A 16,778-nucleotide genomic window follows, 5' to 3' on the forward strand; every position below is an offset into this window, starting at 1 on the left:
AATCACATCACTAGTTGAATGCAGTCCGCGGTGATCGATAGTTTCGTGCAGTTGATGAGGGGTGGCCACGACTCGGCGGCGCCCGACGTGCGCACTATACATACCCTAGCCCTTATTTTATATTTAATGGGCTAATAATTACTCAGGTAAGGTAATGTTACAGTATTAACAAAATATGTACTGAGAAACATTTATACACCCAAACACAATCGGACGAATTTGCTACGAATTAGAAAGGATATTGCTTCAAATAAGAACGAAGTTCTCTTCGATCTAGTTGCTTCGATTTAGAACGAATATTGCTTCGAATTAGAAGGCTAAAATAACCAATGAGACATACAAATTGAATTGAATTTAAATGTTAATACGAAGGCGAAATTACTAAAACATTTCTGGTACGGTAATCGTCTTATATACATATAATCGTAATATGAACAAAATTGAGATATTTTAAACAATAATAAAAACGTTAACAAACCATTTAATTATTAAAAAAATATATTATTCTCATACTAAGTACACACCCGCATTATACTGTGTTTATTTAATAAGTAATTACTTCGTTACTAACGTAATTACAATATTAAAAGTTGTAACTCCACCTATCTTTATGTCACTCAAAATGTCACGCCAATTCATATAATATAAATTACAATTAAAAGCAGTAGAATAAAAAACGTTCACGAACCAGATGGACCGATCAAGTGAAAGACCATACACTGTCATGAGAGAGGCACTGGACAAAAAACCGGTGGAAACAAATGCTTCCTTACTATCTGACCACGAAAATATGAGCTGCCGATTGAAGAGAGAGAGATATAAAGAACATATGTATAGTATTTAAAAGTCCGGTCTCAATGCCGGTCGAGTTGGAAGTGGCCCACGTCAAAGGACCTAACAGAATAACAAATCGTGATGATATGATATTGTGATGGTATTTTAAAGACCAAATAGAAAATAATTAGACCAGTTTTTTTAAATACAGTCACATTGTTCATGTTTTAGTTTTATACACAAAAAACGCTTAAATAAAGCAAATAAGGCAGTTTTTGCCGCGCACCACCACTATGTGGAACCAGCTGCCCACTGAAGTATTTCCGAACCAATTCGACCTTCTTCTTCGTCCTTCAAGAAAAGAGCGTACCAATTCTTAAAAGGCCGGCAACGCACTCGCGAGCCTTCTGGCATTGAGTGTCCATGGGCGGCGGTATCACTTAACATCAGGTGAGCCTCCTGCCCGTTTGCCCTATTAAAAAGTTTCTATAAAAAAAAACTGTCCGAACTTTGTTTCGCCTTAATTTGATTTTTTTACTTAGCCTACCTTTTTAGTAGCTACATTCCAACATTTTGCTATGCTATTTCTTTCAGACTGTTTGCTTTTCCGGAATAAAAACCGAAGTACTAAATTCTCGCCATAAAAAAATCCTCAGAGTAAGAATAAATAAAAATATACAAATTTGTCCAGCCGTATTGCGATAGTGTTTTGAGTTTGATACCGTAACATTACCTTACCTAGGTACCTTTTATAAACCAAATACGAGAAATCTATATTTTCATTGTTATTTCACACAACATTATAGGTGACGTTAACAAGATAAATAAGCGTTAAATGAACCACGCTTTATTATATGGTAATATTGTCCATCCCTCGCCAACAACTTAATGGTAGGCACACGACAATAATAATACAGATGAGAATTAGTGTGCAATGCTTAGTATAAGAGCCAGTTTTCCAATAAATAATTAATTGTGAATCCAAGTATAGATTCCTTTATTAATAAAAGCAAAGATATAGTCTGAAATTTGTCAAACAAATGTTTAATTTAAAATAATTTGTCTAATATAAAACATTGATATTTTATTCGCAAACAATTTATTGTGGATTTATGATAAATGCTGTAAAGGGTTAATGATAAAGTCTGTGCTGCGAGAGAACTGACTATACAGGTTGTACCAAAAAAGAGTGTCAAGCGATGGTCTAGAGACACCTAGATTACATTTTTTTTTCATACTCTCAACATCTCACTAACACCCCAAGAAGTAATCGCCGAAACTGAAGCCTATTTTAGGCTAATTATGTGACCGCTATAATCCTTGTATCGCTCTCGAAGACAACAATTTTTTTCCCTTTGGCAGTGTACCTTTAATGCTAGCACTTCCTCGCTGTATTGCGATACTTATTTGTTGAGCAAAGCACCAGCTCTGGGGTATTAATTGAATTTTTCTATTTGTAAAGGTACTTACTTAGTATCTGTTAAACGTTTAATCAAATTAATTGAACTGAAAAAAATGTGAATAAGAAATAGCAAAAAAAATTACACCATCTCTTAGACTCGACCGCTCCCTCCAGCAATAAACCGTCTGATTAACCCGCCTCTTACACAGGGGTTGCCTTTTCAATGCACATTCCTTGCTCTTAGGTAAAAACGCAAATAAAATGAAACTCATTATGGAATTACGCATTTAATCCCAAGGCTCGTATTCCAAAACGTCACTCAAACCGAAACTGTTCCGATTGAACATTGACCAACAGCTGACACGGGTCACCTGGTTCTTCCAGATTGTAGCATTAGCTGAACGCTATTGTATTGTGTACGTTTTTGACATGTGAGAGTCACACTTAGCGCTAAGTCTCGTTTTATAATATCTCCCTAAGTACGAGTCCCGATAGTCATCCAATACGTTTTTGACATGTGAGAGTCACAGTTAGTGATAAGTCTCGTTTCTAAATATCATGATAAGTACGACTCCAGTAAGTCATCCAATACGTTTTTAACATACGGGAGTCACACATAGCGTTAAGTTTAGTTTCTGAATATCACCTTAAGTACTCAGCGCTTAATCATACTTATAAAACATGAACTAAAAATTTGTAACCATAACACTGTTATCAATATGGTAACCATGGCAACAAATCCGAGTTTTATAGGGCTGATAGCTGTTTAGAAGAAGAAAATAAAAACTCACCAATCGCCCTAGAGACGGCGAGTTGCCCGTTCACTCGCCACGTGCCCCAATACATCACGGTACCACCAGACGCCTCTATTCGTTTTCTCTCGTCCTGGATAAAAGTTTTTTATTTAGTAAGCTGTTAGAACACATATTGATATAAATTAAATGTTATTACTATTATTTTGTAGATCCAATTGGTTTCCGTATATTCTATATGTTGTTCCACTGTAATGTATGTAAACCAATTTGTTTTTTTTTTCTATTTTTTTTTTATAATAGTATAGAAGAAACGATCCTACGGGACGCCTATAAAGGGCAGTCTTCGCATCGATCAAGATATCAGCGTATGCGGCACGAACCGTGGACTTCCAGCGATCAAGGTGATTGCTGATGAAATTTTGTTTAATAATAGTACGTTAAATTGTAAGCAGTACGCTGAGGTTCACAATCTTTCGACAGTTTATAATCTCGCGAGATAGATTGCAATCTAACGGTTTTTACAATTTTACGTTAACATATATATTTAATTTTCTAAAACCAATTTTTTTAAATTTAACCAACATAACTAAGTTAAGTATAGCGCCATCTAGTGACCGAACCTAGAAATACATCGTAGTAAAATCCGTAGTTTTGTGACTGTTGTGTAGAATTTACTTAAAGGGTCTTATTCTTTTATATGGGTTTGTTTCGATGTTTTATAATTTATGAAGAAAATCAGTACTTTACATAAAAAGTTATTGATTTTTCATATTGTTAGGTTCTCTGATTATTATTAATGTAGTTGAAAATAATGTCAATTTCATGATAGTATCAACGAATACTAGTCTATAATACATTTTTACAAAAAACACTTTAAGAGTATTTAAATAATATTTTTCACTATATATCTAAGATCTGAAAAATTCTATAATTTACTATCAAGTGTTTAAAAATAGCGGGATGATTATATTCAATATTTTTGTTATATTTACGTAAAACAAGGTCTAAAAACCTGGCTTGGCCGGTAAATATAATAAATAATTACCTCTCTGCTTGGTTTGTGTGGATGTACGAGCTGCATAACACGCATACGTTGCGCAACTAGAGCCAGTGAGTCGCCGGCCCATGCCACCAAAAGCCGCTTTCCACGAATACAAATCACAACTGCTGTACTGCCTCCCACTACGCGGTGCTGCAAATTAAATGTATATTTTTATAAAACAAGATTTTTTTAAATACATATATGAATGAGTCTCTTGACTGGAGAATATTAATTGAATTGGACCATCAGAGATAATCTAATATATAAAATTCTCGTGTCACAATGTTCGTTCCCATACTCCTCCAAAACGGCTCGACCGATTTTTATGAATTTTTTTATGCATATTCAGTAAGTCTGAGAATCGGCTACTATATATCTTTCAAACTTTTTTCCTAAATTATTATTTTAATACTAAAAAAATATATATTGTTTTTATTTTTTTATGCTACAACATACAAAAATACATATAACCCCTAATTTTCACCCCTCTACGATCAACCCCTATTTTTTTATTATAGTAGACAGTTATTTTTATTGAACTTAAAAAATGTTTCCAAGAAATAATAAACATGGGAAAACAACATTTGCCGCGTCAGCTAGTAATATAATAAAAATAACTAAACTAAAAATCATATTAATTTTATACTATTAACGCCATCTATGTGTAAACCTACGAACTTTTTACCCACCTAATAGGGTCGTAATAATTATAAAAAAATATTATAATCCTGCTACAACTCTTTATGCGTTCCTTTGATAATTTTTATAGACAAGTAGATCAGCCTTCCAGTTTCTGTCAAGCGTCGTAGATTTTGAGGTTTTAAGACAAACACACAAACACGGTACAGCGGTACCCCGGGTACCTTGGTGTGTGTACCTTCGTGTTTGCCTTCACCGAAGAATCTCAACTCAGGGTTGAGTCGCTTAAGCCAGGCCACTACTGGTCTTAACTAACACGACGTTATAAAGAACACGTAACCCGAAAATTTATATATTTAAACTATTGCGTTTAATTTTTTTTTAATTCTCCCCATAGATAATTTTTATTCCTTGAAAGGATAAATAAATTAGCAACATATGCGAATCATTTATTATTATATAGAAAATGTTTTTATTGAACATGTTTGTTAAGATTAATTAAATAATTATTATTTAAATATATAAATTTCACTCATGTACAAAGGTTTAAGAGCATTAGAAATGCTAATAAGCGGCAATTTAAATACCTATTTGTCTCATACAACAAAATTTTCTTAAATATTGGTACATACATTGTACCTTGGAAAAGAACTTTTTTTTAGTTTCACATAAATGACATTTTAACCTACATGCACCGATGTCTCATGTTTTTTGTTTGTAATTAGATTATTTTCCTTTTTTTTAATAGTTAATTTTAATTTTTATTTTTTAAATGCTTAGCTGTCACTGTAGTATGGGCCCACTGAAAATCATCATCATCATCAATTGGTGACAGCAACACTTAAGCTGAGTTGGGCCCATTTTTAAAGTGATTTTTTTAATGTATTCCTTAATGTCATTTTACTTCGCCCACATTTTTTGTACATACCAACATGGAACGTTTTGTTATGCTACCCAAGAGACTGTTCGGTTTTCCGGTGGAAATTTTTTTTTGTTTTTCTGTGAATTTTTCTCTATATAAATCTCAGAGTTCAAGTCATAAGTTTTTAATGAACAAATAAAAAATAGGGAATGATCGTAGAAAGGGAAAATTAAGGGTTGGGTATGCTGTATCATAAAAAAAATAAAAAAACATTTAGGGACCACCCTTAACATTTAGTGGGATTTGTCCGATTCGCAGACCTAACCGATATGCACACAAAATTTCACGAAAATCGGTCAAGCCATTTCAGAGGAGTTTAATTACAAACACCGTCACAAGAGAATTTTATGTATTAGATCTCTAAATTCCTATGAATTAAATGCTTTAAATACCCGGAAAACTGAGTATGACAGAATAATGTAAATGAGCCTAGGGAATGCATTGTGAATCATTGTTTTCAATAACGCACTTTGTATGCAACTGATAGAGATATGACCAATAATCTTATTTTATATCTTTTTGTTTGAAATGGAAATGTACTAGTCATTTCAAATTATACTTCTATAAAATTTTGCAAATTTGAGACAAAAAAAATTCCTGATAATTTTGGTTTATAGAACAGGGATATACCTTTTAAGTATTGGTACTCTCTTTTCTTGAAGTACCCTAACGCGAATTGGTACTTAAAAACTGTTTTTTTTTCTGTTCATGTTTGTTATGTTTGCCTATAAGTGCTTGCCACATTAAAACTTAAATTTTGTTTTTCTTAAGTACCAATGTATCAGTGTGCCGAGCGTTGACATACTTTTATAAATGAATAGAATTTTTTTGCAGTGTTCTCCAAATAGATTAAAAGATGCTCCTATTTCACACATATACAAACTCTTTTCTATGTAAATGGGAGGCAAACGGGCAGGAGGTTCGCCTAATGTTAACTGATTCCACCGCCCATGGACACTCACATTGACAGAAGGCTTGCAAGTGCGTTGCCGGCCATCTAAGAATTTCAAAGCTCTTTTCTTGAAGGACCCTAAGTCGAATTGGTGCGCAGTATTTTGCGCATGGTATTTTGTATTCTGCCTTGACGTCCGATTATGAAACTGCTGCAGGTATTCGCCCGAACAACTCCTCTCTCACTCTATAACTACAGCAGAATTTATGAAGCAAGTTTATATTTATTTTATTATTATTATTATATTATCCTTGCAGTAATATACACTTACCTCAACTTTGCTCTTTCTAATAAATTCCGCATCTGTCTTCAAAAAGGCGTCTCGTAGTGCATTTCGTAAGTCTTTCTTGAAGTTCGGACTCTCCACCAAATATTGGTGCAAATGCGCCACACAGTACTGCACCGCGGACGAACCCGCGTGCCCGTCATATACTGCATAGAAACTTGTGTGTTCCGTTGTCTGAAAGGCATATTATTATTTTTATAAGATATTTATTTTCATCTGTTTAATCGTAACTTTTGTAATTGTAAATTTATAATAGGATATATTTTAGATAATAGCATTGTGATTCTTTTCCTTTTTTTAAAAGCTTTTAGTCAAAAAAAAAATTTTGGTTTGGTTTTTGGTTGTCATTTATTATTGTCATTATACTTTTAAAATCCGTTTTGTAACATCTCCGATAGCTCATTAAATCTTTAGCCTACCTTATACGTATACTAAACGTTTCTGTTACCGTACCTCAATATCAAACAACGCTTCCAAGTTCCCAATTTCAACATGTCGATCCTCCATAACGCGTCGTGAGTTCCGCAAAGCAGCGGAAACTGTCAGAAACTCCTTTTGTGTCCGTGGTGGTGGAGGGAGAGTGTCCAACCGAGAATTGTCCAGATATCTCATACATACTGCGTTCACTTTAGCTATCACTGCCTGCATCAGTGATATCGCTTTGTATGCTGGAATTACAAAAAATTTACATTATCAAGTAGATTTTACTTTGTCATTACGAATATTCCTACAACTTCCAAAAAAGGAGGTTATCAAATCGATATACAGTGTAAACTCTTTGTAACGAATTTCAAGGGACCAATTTTTTTTTCGTTATGGAGAGTTTTGTTATAGGGAGAGAAGTGAAAAAAAAAACAAATTTAACCAATTACCTACAATAATTTATAATTAGTATATTACTATCAATAGGTAAACTATACGTACACAACTTCAGATTTCGGACATTTAGAGGGAGGAAAAAGGAAGATATGTTAGGAATTTAATTGTCATTAAAATATTGAAAATGACGAAATTTACTACAAATTATATTTTTTTTAATTTATTTCTTTTTTTTTTAATTTTAAAGATAGAATTTCTATAAGGTAATTCGCCTTTCTCACGATCTCTCAATCGGTCTCAATCGCTCTATATGCGCCTAAAAAAGTTTCACTTCAAAAAAGTACAGTGAATGATGAAACTCCATGTTTTATTGAGTATTGACAAAAGTTCGCCGCAGACTCATATTACATACATATTTAGTATAGATTTAAATAAAACGCATTACAAACATGTTTACGTCTACCTTGGTATCACAAAAAAAGATTTATGAAACAGGATGTGTGATGCATTAAACGAAATCAGTGACGCTACTATCTTTTTAGGTCTGGGCCTCATATTTCTGTGTCTGATTCATAATCATTTGTCTTATAGGCAAGCAGGTGATCAGCTTTCTGTGCCTGACACACGCCGTCGACTTTTTAGCTCTAAGGTTTCCCCACGATGTTTTTCTCCACCGTTTGAGCTAATGTTAAATGCGCACATAGAAAGAAATTCCATTGGTCATGGATGAGAGTCGCACACTAGTACGTAAAGCCACTAGGCCACTGCTCTTACAATTATTACCAATATAAAAATAAACATTTCAATACAGAATCAGAATTTCAAACTTTCCCTAAAGATTTCCCATCTTATCATATTTATCAATTTCCAAGACGTAAATCAACGTCTTTCAAATGCGACGAATTTCTCGAGCACGCAAGAATGTTGCACGTATTTTATGCATGTTCACATTCACATCTGCTAACAAAGCAGGTTAATAACAATAAGGTTTCCCGACTTCCTGACACTAACAGCTGTCGTTAACTCCTGTGGTAAAACCGGTTTAAATACTTGTATTTATTAGGAACCAAAAGAAATTTGAATATTGGATTGATCCTTAAATCTTTGATATGTAGAGATTATTAGAAATCGACTCTAAATCTAAATCATAGACATATTATTTATTACAAACAGAAACACACACACAAAATGACAATAATCAAAGAAAAAAATTAAATAAAAAATATGAGATATAAAAAAAATGTTTTCCCTTTTCCCATTCGGTTCGTTTCAAGTGTGTAATGCGTGTGTGCTGTGGCTGTAATTGACCCTGGCTCAGCATTATGCTAAGGAGCAGAATGTTCCACAGCGCTGGTCATTCTGCCAGAGACCACAGCAGTTTGCGCCTCAGTCGCAAAAAAAAGAAAGAAAAGGAATGTAATAATACTTAGTAGAAAAAAATAATAATATTAGTAAAAGTTAGCAGTGTAAGTAATGATGTCTTAAGTAATCAAGTTTAACTCCAAGTGAAAATGTCAAATGAATACGTATACATTTTTTTTTGTATTTTTTGTATTTGTATAGCTGAAACTGTGCTTTGTGTATGTTTAAATGTGTATTCCGTTTTTGGCTTTTGTGTATAGTGTAATTTTTTTAATATTGTTAAGTAATACCGTTAAGCAAATAAATAAATTTAAAAAAAAAAAACGACGCGACGGCGCGGTTTTGTTTGATTGTCATTGGTCAACGGCATCACCAATAGGCGTTGCGCGTCATGATATTACTTTTGTCCAATCACAACCGCACCGTTATGTCGATAGTTTAACTTCCTTAATTTTGACAGAAATAGACTACTTTAGTGAAAACTATAACTGAACCTCATTACGAACGTTACGTTAACGACAGCTCAAACCGATTTGTATACGTTTGCCCCGGGAAACAAAGTCGTAAAGCACTATTACGACTGTACCTGTGTGCACTATATCTGTAATTTTTATCAGAATTTTTGCAAAAAAAATTACTATACTAAAACCCGAGTATGTCTTTATTCTACGGAAATTATTTTCGGCACAATGTTAGTAATACTAGTTTACCTAATTATACCTCCCCTGAAATAGATCGGCACAACCATAAAGATAGTTTTAATTACATAGTAACTTTACCAAATAATCATAAAAGTTAATGCGACAGTTTAAAAACGAATAAAAAGTGGTAATAATACATCGCTGTTTTCAGTCATAATTTTTCCGCGAAAACAGTGGTTCAAAATGGTAATAAATTATTACATTCTTAATATTCGTCAAAATGAGCAATCGAAATGTGTGGTTTACTATTGTTTCACTGTTGTGTATAAACAGTGAAACAATCTTAAACGCTTTTGCTCTTCATTCTAATTAAATGAATAACTGTTATGTACATTTAGTTAGTTTTTAATTATTTACTCTAAATACATAACAACAATGTTTACATCGTCGAATAGGGAAAAATAGCTTTCATTTGATATATATAATTGTATATGAAATTACTTAGTATACTCGTAATAATAGCTTTTACGACTTAGGGTGAGATCTATAGTGCGCACTTGGACTTTGCTCAGACTTTACTTACGAAAAACACTAAGGTTAAACTATGATTAAGTATATTTATAGACATTTTAACGGTGAGATTAAGCTAAGCTCAAGCTAAGACAGAAATTGATGTTTCATTTCATGCAATACCTTCTTTATTATCCTTTAAAAAAGTAAAGAATGGTTGTAGTTAAGTCTGAGCAAAGTCTAAGTGCGCACTATAGATCTCACCCTTAGTTCCCCGGGGCAAGCGATATGTTTAGTTACACGAATTTTATTCGATGCTTCCGTGTAGTTCCAAATACACCCAACTATAAGTTTCTAAGTATCTTTATACATATTCTTAATACGAAATAATTTTGTTACACATTATATTGTATGTATAAAAATTCATAACTAACATAACTCATTTAATATAGAATGGCTAAAAATTTCAGCCGAAATTAAATATCTTAAAGAATAACATCGGTACTAGATTTATTTTAGAAAATGTAATGCTTTAAGTGATCAACTGATGCATCTAAGTACAGCAATTGCTATTTCTGATCCAAAATTCTTTACCGATGTTTCCGGACTTATATTAACAGTATAAAGATAGGGTACGAAGTACGAAACCCCATGAGATACCAACTTTAAGTATTAGAACAAAGGCTCTCGGTGCCCGATCGTGATGTAACAATGTAAACCGTCGACGCCTGATAAGCTAGATTATACGATAACTCCATGATATCATGGCTACAAATATACGAATTCCTTTATTAAATCATGGGTTTGCGTTATATTAACATACACATACATTATAGAGTTTTTCCGTTATAACGAATAACGTTATAAAGAGTTTACACTGTATTTCTTTTTTGACGTTCATAAGTGTACATTGTGTTACCTACATGAATAAATGATTTTTGACTTTGACTTTGCACGAGGACCTACGACTCTCAAGAATATGGTAATACGCCATTGATTCGCCTAATGAAACGTTTAGTTCCCTAAGCAAAGGCTCCTGAAGGATGTGAATATCTATACCATAACAGGATGATAATCAGATGTTTTGACTCATAAATTTCAGTTGGACATAGCTTATCTTCCATAGAATGATACACTCTACATAGCATTACAACCACTCTAAATAATGACAACAATTAAATACTAAAAAGTACTTTAAAATTGCCGAAATTAGTTAAAACTGCGGAAGCTGTGAAGAAATCGCGAGTTCTTTTTTTTACAAATTTCACTTGCTTGCATGTGTTTTATCACGAAAATGCAGCAATATCGCAAGATATAATTTAAATTAAATTAAAAGTAAAAAAAATACAATCTAACTAGGTACAGTACAAAAATAATAGACAACGCAATACCGTTCAAATACGAATTGTTTTATGTAATTACTAACACTAGTCTGAAATAAACTTTCTTTTTCTAATACAGATTTTTCTTTCCATTTGACGGCAACTCTTTGTAACGTCGAAATAGGCCAGTCCCTTGAGTGTCGTTATATAGAGTTTATACTGTATTTTGCAAAATAATATTGTGGTCAACGAGTCAAAGGTATGATGTAATAGTGCAAACGGCTCATTGTTTTATTTTTGGATATCGCTAATCTTCAGTCCATCTTCACAGTCAGTATTGAAATTAGACATCTATTATATTAGAATATTAATTATGCGATTAAATATTAATTATTCGCATTTTTATGGGTTCTTATAGAATATCTAACGTTAAACAAATCGTATCGTAAAACAGCTAAACAATTTGGACGACAGTGCCACAAAATAAATTACGGGTGGCTAAAAGGTTTTTTATAAGTCCTTCAGTCAGTAATATATATCCATTATCTTAGGGATTCAGTAATAAATTGTGCTAGAATGCTTAAAAATCCTAGAGATGATCCAAAAATTAGAGGACATTCGTATCGATCTGTCTCGGTTTCGTGCCAATTTGAGGATGCCATAAAAGGCCATCCAATATTTTTAGTCCAGTCATAAATAAGGATGAATATTTACGATGAAATAAAATACGTTTCGCTCTTTAAAAAGACATATGACATAAAAAAACAGTTTTTCATTAACAAATTGTATTAATTTAATTTCGTTTTAAATACACAAGACTAGAACGCGTTCTATTTTATTATTTATGTTCAAACTATACCCGTGACGACGGATAATTAATTAGGTTTATATGAATATATGTGATAACAATAAACACACTTTTACTCACATTAACTCCAGGTTTCATAACCACACGTAATTTCAACGAGTCGTATTCTTCTCCATAAAATTAGGCAAAAATGCCTTCAAATATCTACATAAATAATTTTTGACTTTACACATAAAAACATCTCTCACAAATAGAATCTGTTCCGAATTATTTTAAAATTGAAATTTTTACTCCTATCAAAACACAATCTATAGGCATACTAAAATTGCTAAATTGTTTTCATAGTCAATGGTACTATTTTACTTCATATAAAATGAACACCTCTTAGCATTTCTCTCTTCTTTTTATTTTATTTCGTAATTGTAAATATATTAGTATGTACATTAGTATGAACCTAGCATTGTGATAATTGCCTCTTTAGATTAGCTTTAGGCATATTTATTTTGGTTTCATATATATTAACAATATTTGGAAGAGGTCGTTGCCTTAATAATTTATGTTATCTGTATATGTACCAAATATGAAATACTAATTATATTTTCATAAATAAAATAAATATGTATTACCTGACTTATCAGCATTATAACCAAAGTCATTTGGATACTTTTTCGCTGCAATTCGCACCTCGTCTAGTATTATCCGCAAAAGCGGAGTCATTAGTGTCGCCGGACATGATCTGAAAGCAAAAAACCGTACAATTTACACCATTGTCTTCTAAACGCTTTGGACTATAAGCTTTCTTGCTTGTAACAGCTAAAAGAACTTTCTTAGACTTAATAGGTCCCTACTTGGTAATTAATACCAAGAGTTTTGATATATTTTTTAAGCAGCTTCTGCCCTAATTTCATACATAGACAATATGTATAAAAAACATTCAAGCTATTTTGGAGGAGTGCGATTAAACACTGTGATATATATAATAGAAATATATATATATACATTAAAAACAACTATCGGCTATAATAAGTATAGGGGTTGATGGTAGATGGGTGAAATTAAGGGTTGTTTGTATTTTTGTGTGCTGTATCATAAAAAATATTGTCTAAAAAATAAATTTTTTGGGTGGACATGTCTTATTACTTAAGGGTTTGAAAGATAGACAGTAGCCGATTCTCAGACTTACGGAATATTCGTTAAAAAATTCATAAGAATCGGTCGAGCCATTTCGGAGGAGTATGTGAGTTAACATTGTGACACGAGAATTTTATATAATTTACTAGATTTTATTACTCTTAAGATGCGGCCCCTGTCCGGATGAAAGTTTTTATTTTATACCGTCCTCATACAATATATATAATTAATCCTAAGCAACGTTAAATGAATAGTTTTAGTTCCGTGTCAGGCACAGACGCCTTACTGGGCTATAAATAACAATGATTAAACAAGGCAACCCAAACATTGCCACTGGATTATTAAACAAAAATAATTTTTTATCATACATTTGGAACATAGTTTTCAAACTGTCATCATACAATACGACTGAAGTAATCGATCAGGGTTTACCCATTTCAAAAACCGGCAATTACCGCTGAGCGGGAACAGCTTAATTGCCTTTACAGCTTTCTGTCTAGCTAATAGAGCTATTAGGCAGTAATTGCATCTCTATTTAAATCTCTAGCGAATATTATGTGACTATTCTAAAGGCGGAGGGAGATTTATCTGTATTAAATAGTTCTAAAGGAGTCACTATAGACGTTTAATTAACCACGATTGTGCAACAATGAAAATTCGAGACGCATTTAATACTGACTCACATCTCAGGTAAATAAGGAAATATTACTCAAAAATCGACAGCGTGGGTCAAGCTGTTCACGTACTTACCTATAAAAAGATATTAAAGAAACAGATACAGATATCTAAGGGCAACCCCACTTTGCAACTCCGGTAAGGTTACGTAAAGAATATATTAATAATAATCTTTATTTTTCTCACAAAGACTTACATCCATAGTGCGTAAAATAAAGCAACAGTTATTTATAATAGAAGGAAATGCCTGTTTGTGTTAGACTAATGCCTGTTAAAGGTAAGAGTACCTGTGTTACAGGTCCTCAGGCTCCCACCACTTCGGAGTGCCAGAAGGTCTAAAAACGTAGTGTAAATAAAAGCATAAGCTTAATAAATAATTATTATTACCCTTGCATAAGAGGTTGAAACCACATCGTGTATGTGTATCTGTGTGTGTGTCTGTGAGCATAATACTAAAAAATATTACATAATTTAAATAAAACACAATATTCTCAAACAACTTAGCCTATCTACACAACTCCTCATAGAGCTATTGCGACCCCAACTTCAATTTTGAATTTTTGTACTGTATTTTTGAACGAACTCATCGAAATAGCAGACAAAAGTGTGAGGAGCGCTACAGCGATTGGAAGTTAGTTAGGGTCACCAAACTTGTCTGGGTCACGAGTGGCCCGAAAGCGCAGGTCGTGAGCTCTATGTCGGATATAAGCCTGGGTTCCTTGGGTAGAATGCCTGGCGAACCCCGAGGACCCATCTTAAGGGCGTATGAACAGCTGAGGTGTTTTGAATGAATAGTAGCTTTGAGTTTAGTCATCCGGCGCGGGCCTGCGTAAGCGCATTTTCACCTCATTTAAAAATAAAGCATCATTAAACTTACAAATCATTTAGAGCGAATTCACAAAAGCACAGTCATACAATTCACGCGTATGTTTTATTGTTTGCTATATACATTGAATATGTACTGTGTTTACTAGTAAAACAAAAACAAACATGAGTATTGATATCATAAGAACGGTTACACCTACAAAGATAACGTTATATTTGTACTATCGCAAGTGCGAAATTTCTTTGTTTACATACTGACACACTTTACATCCATTACGAGAACTTGTTCTATAAAATCTTAATTGTATTTTATAAAGGTTTATATATTGTACCACCAGGAACTCATATTCATTTTTGTCTATGTCACTTTGCACATAAACAAAGCCAAAAAGTTTTGTCAATGGAGGCGCAATAAGCTAAACTTTTTTATTTTTTACTTATCTTCCTAACTAATAAACATCCCACTATGAAAATTCTATTATACCTACTAAAAATATAGTTTGAGCTATTTTTTTGGAATACAAAAAATTGGTCGAAGTTTTCTGAAAAACTTTTGATATTTTTACTTCCGGTTTTGGAATTCAATTTTTTTTATTTTCTAATCAAAAAGTGAAAATGAAAGATCTAGACGCATTGCAAAGCGTGATATATTGTTTTCCTATTAGAAAATCTACTCCAAGAAAATCGAAATTTCAATTAGCATTATTTTTAAAACGCCCATAACTTGAGAAATAAACATCATAAAAAAATGTTACGTATTTCCGTTCATACCAACTAGAGGTATGATTAACTCGAATATAAACAATTTCTACGACCTCACTTTTTTTCACTGTCCACCTCACGTGAAAATAAAACATAGGGGATGTTCAATTTACTAGAGAGCATCAAATCCAGTACCAGATGGCTAGTTATCATTTATATACAATAGTGGACTACAGTGATTAGACAAAAAAAAACTCTAGATAATAATGTCCATGGTTTATCACAAATTTATTATATCCTTTAAGTACATAACTAGACGTTTCGAGAACTTCTCCGCTATCGTGGTCAACAAGAGAGTTTATAGATAATACGACGAATTAGTTACTGATATAAGAACACATAAAATATAAAACATCAACACTTGAGCAACAAAATGTACAGGACGACAAAAGCATGTAATTTTCATGCCTATTTTTATATGGCTGATTGTGCGGATTTTTATAATTAATCGATCTAAATGTACTTTCTTTGCAAATAAATTTTTATTTATTTATTTAAAGAAAAGAGGGACAGATAACGTAATAGAACTAGTGGGGAAAAACTGGATGAAAGTTGCTCAAGACAAAGAGAAATATAAAAATATGACAGAGAGGATACCCTAAACTGGGCCATACAATTACTAGAACACAATGTATGGGCATGTTACGAATGCATAATACATGTAACCAAATAGTTCTTATGCTGCTAATTTTACCATTACATCATGTTTCTCGTCCTTTATGCAACAGCGCAACGATCAAGATAAGTGTTCACAACATTAACGTAATTAATTATTAAGATAGTTTTAGCATTGTGTAATAAACACTTAGGATAACTCAGAGTTGAGATTTTAAATGTTTGACATACGGGAGCCATACTTTGTACTAAGTCTCGAGGATAACATTCAGAAAAGAGATTTACCGCTCCGAGATTTTCTGACTCCAGTAAATACGTCAAAATGTGACACATAGATGTCGTAATTTACAAAGTCTCGCATCTGAACATCACCCTGAATCTTGCCCTTACTGTATGGTAAGTACATCTCTTCCTTGCTCACCTACTTGCTTAAAGGTAAATCAATGGAACATAATTGTGTAAGTCCAATGGAGAGCTACCAAATTTCATACAAACAATTATTATCTTATATATATAAAATTCTCGTGTCACAATGT

At 32.8% G+C, this 16,778-nt stretch overlaps 1 protein-coding gene across 2 annotated transcripts in view; it reads right to left on the bottom strand.

Moving 5' to 3' along the window:
- LOC125054489 (titin-like) overlaps positions 1-16,778 on the bottom strand; it is a 92,968-nt gene that overhangs the window by 65,292 nt on the left and 10,898 nt on the right. For both annotated transcript variants that reach the window (XM_047656417.1, XM_047656416.1), the window contains exons 2-6: positions 12,861-12,970; positions 7,226-7,440; positions 6,758-6,946; positions 3,977-4,123; positions 2,968-3,061 (exon numbers count right to left, since the gene is read on the bottom strand). In XM_047656417.1, the coding sequence (XP_047512373.1) occupies positions 2,968-3,061; positions 3,977-4,123; positions 6,758-6,946; positions 7,226-7,440; positions 12,861-12,970 (755 nt within the window). The remainder of the gene's footprint in view (positions 1-2,967; positions 3,062-3,976; positions 4,124-6,757; positions 6,947-7,225; positions 7,441-12,860; positions 12,971-16,778) is intronic.

Source organism: Pieris napi, chromosome 12 (assembly GCF_905475465.1).
Source record: "Pieris napi chromosome 12, ilPieNapi1.2, whole genome shotgun sequence".
Classification (NCBI taxonomy): Eukaryota; Metazoa; Arthropoda; class Insecta; order Lepidoptera; family Pieridae; genus Pieris; species Pieris napi.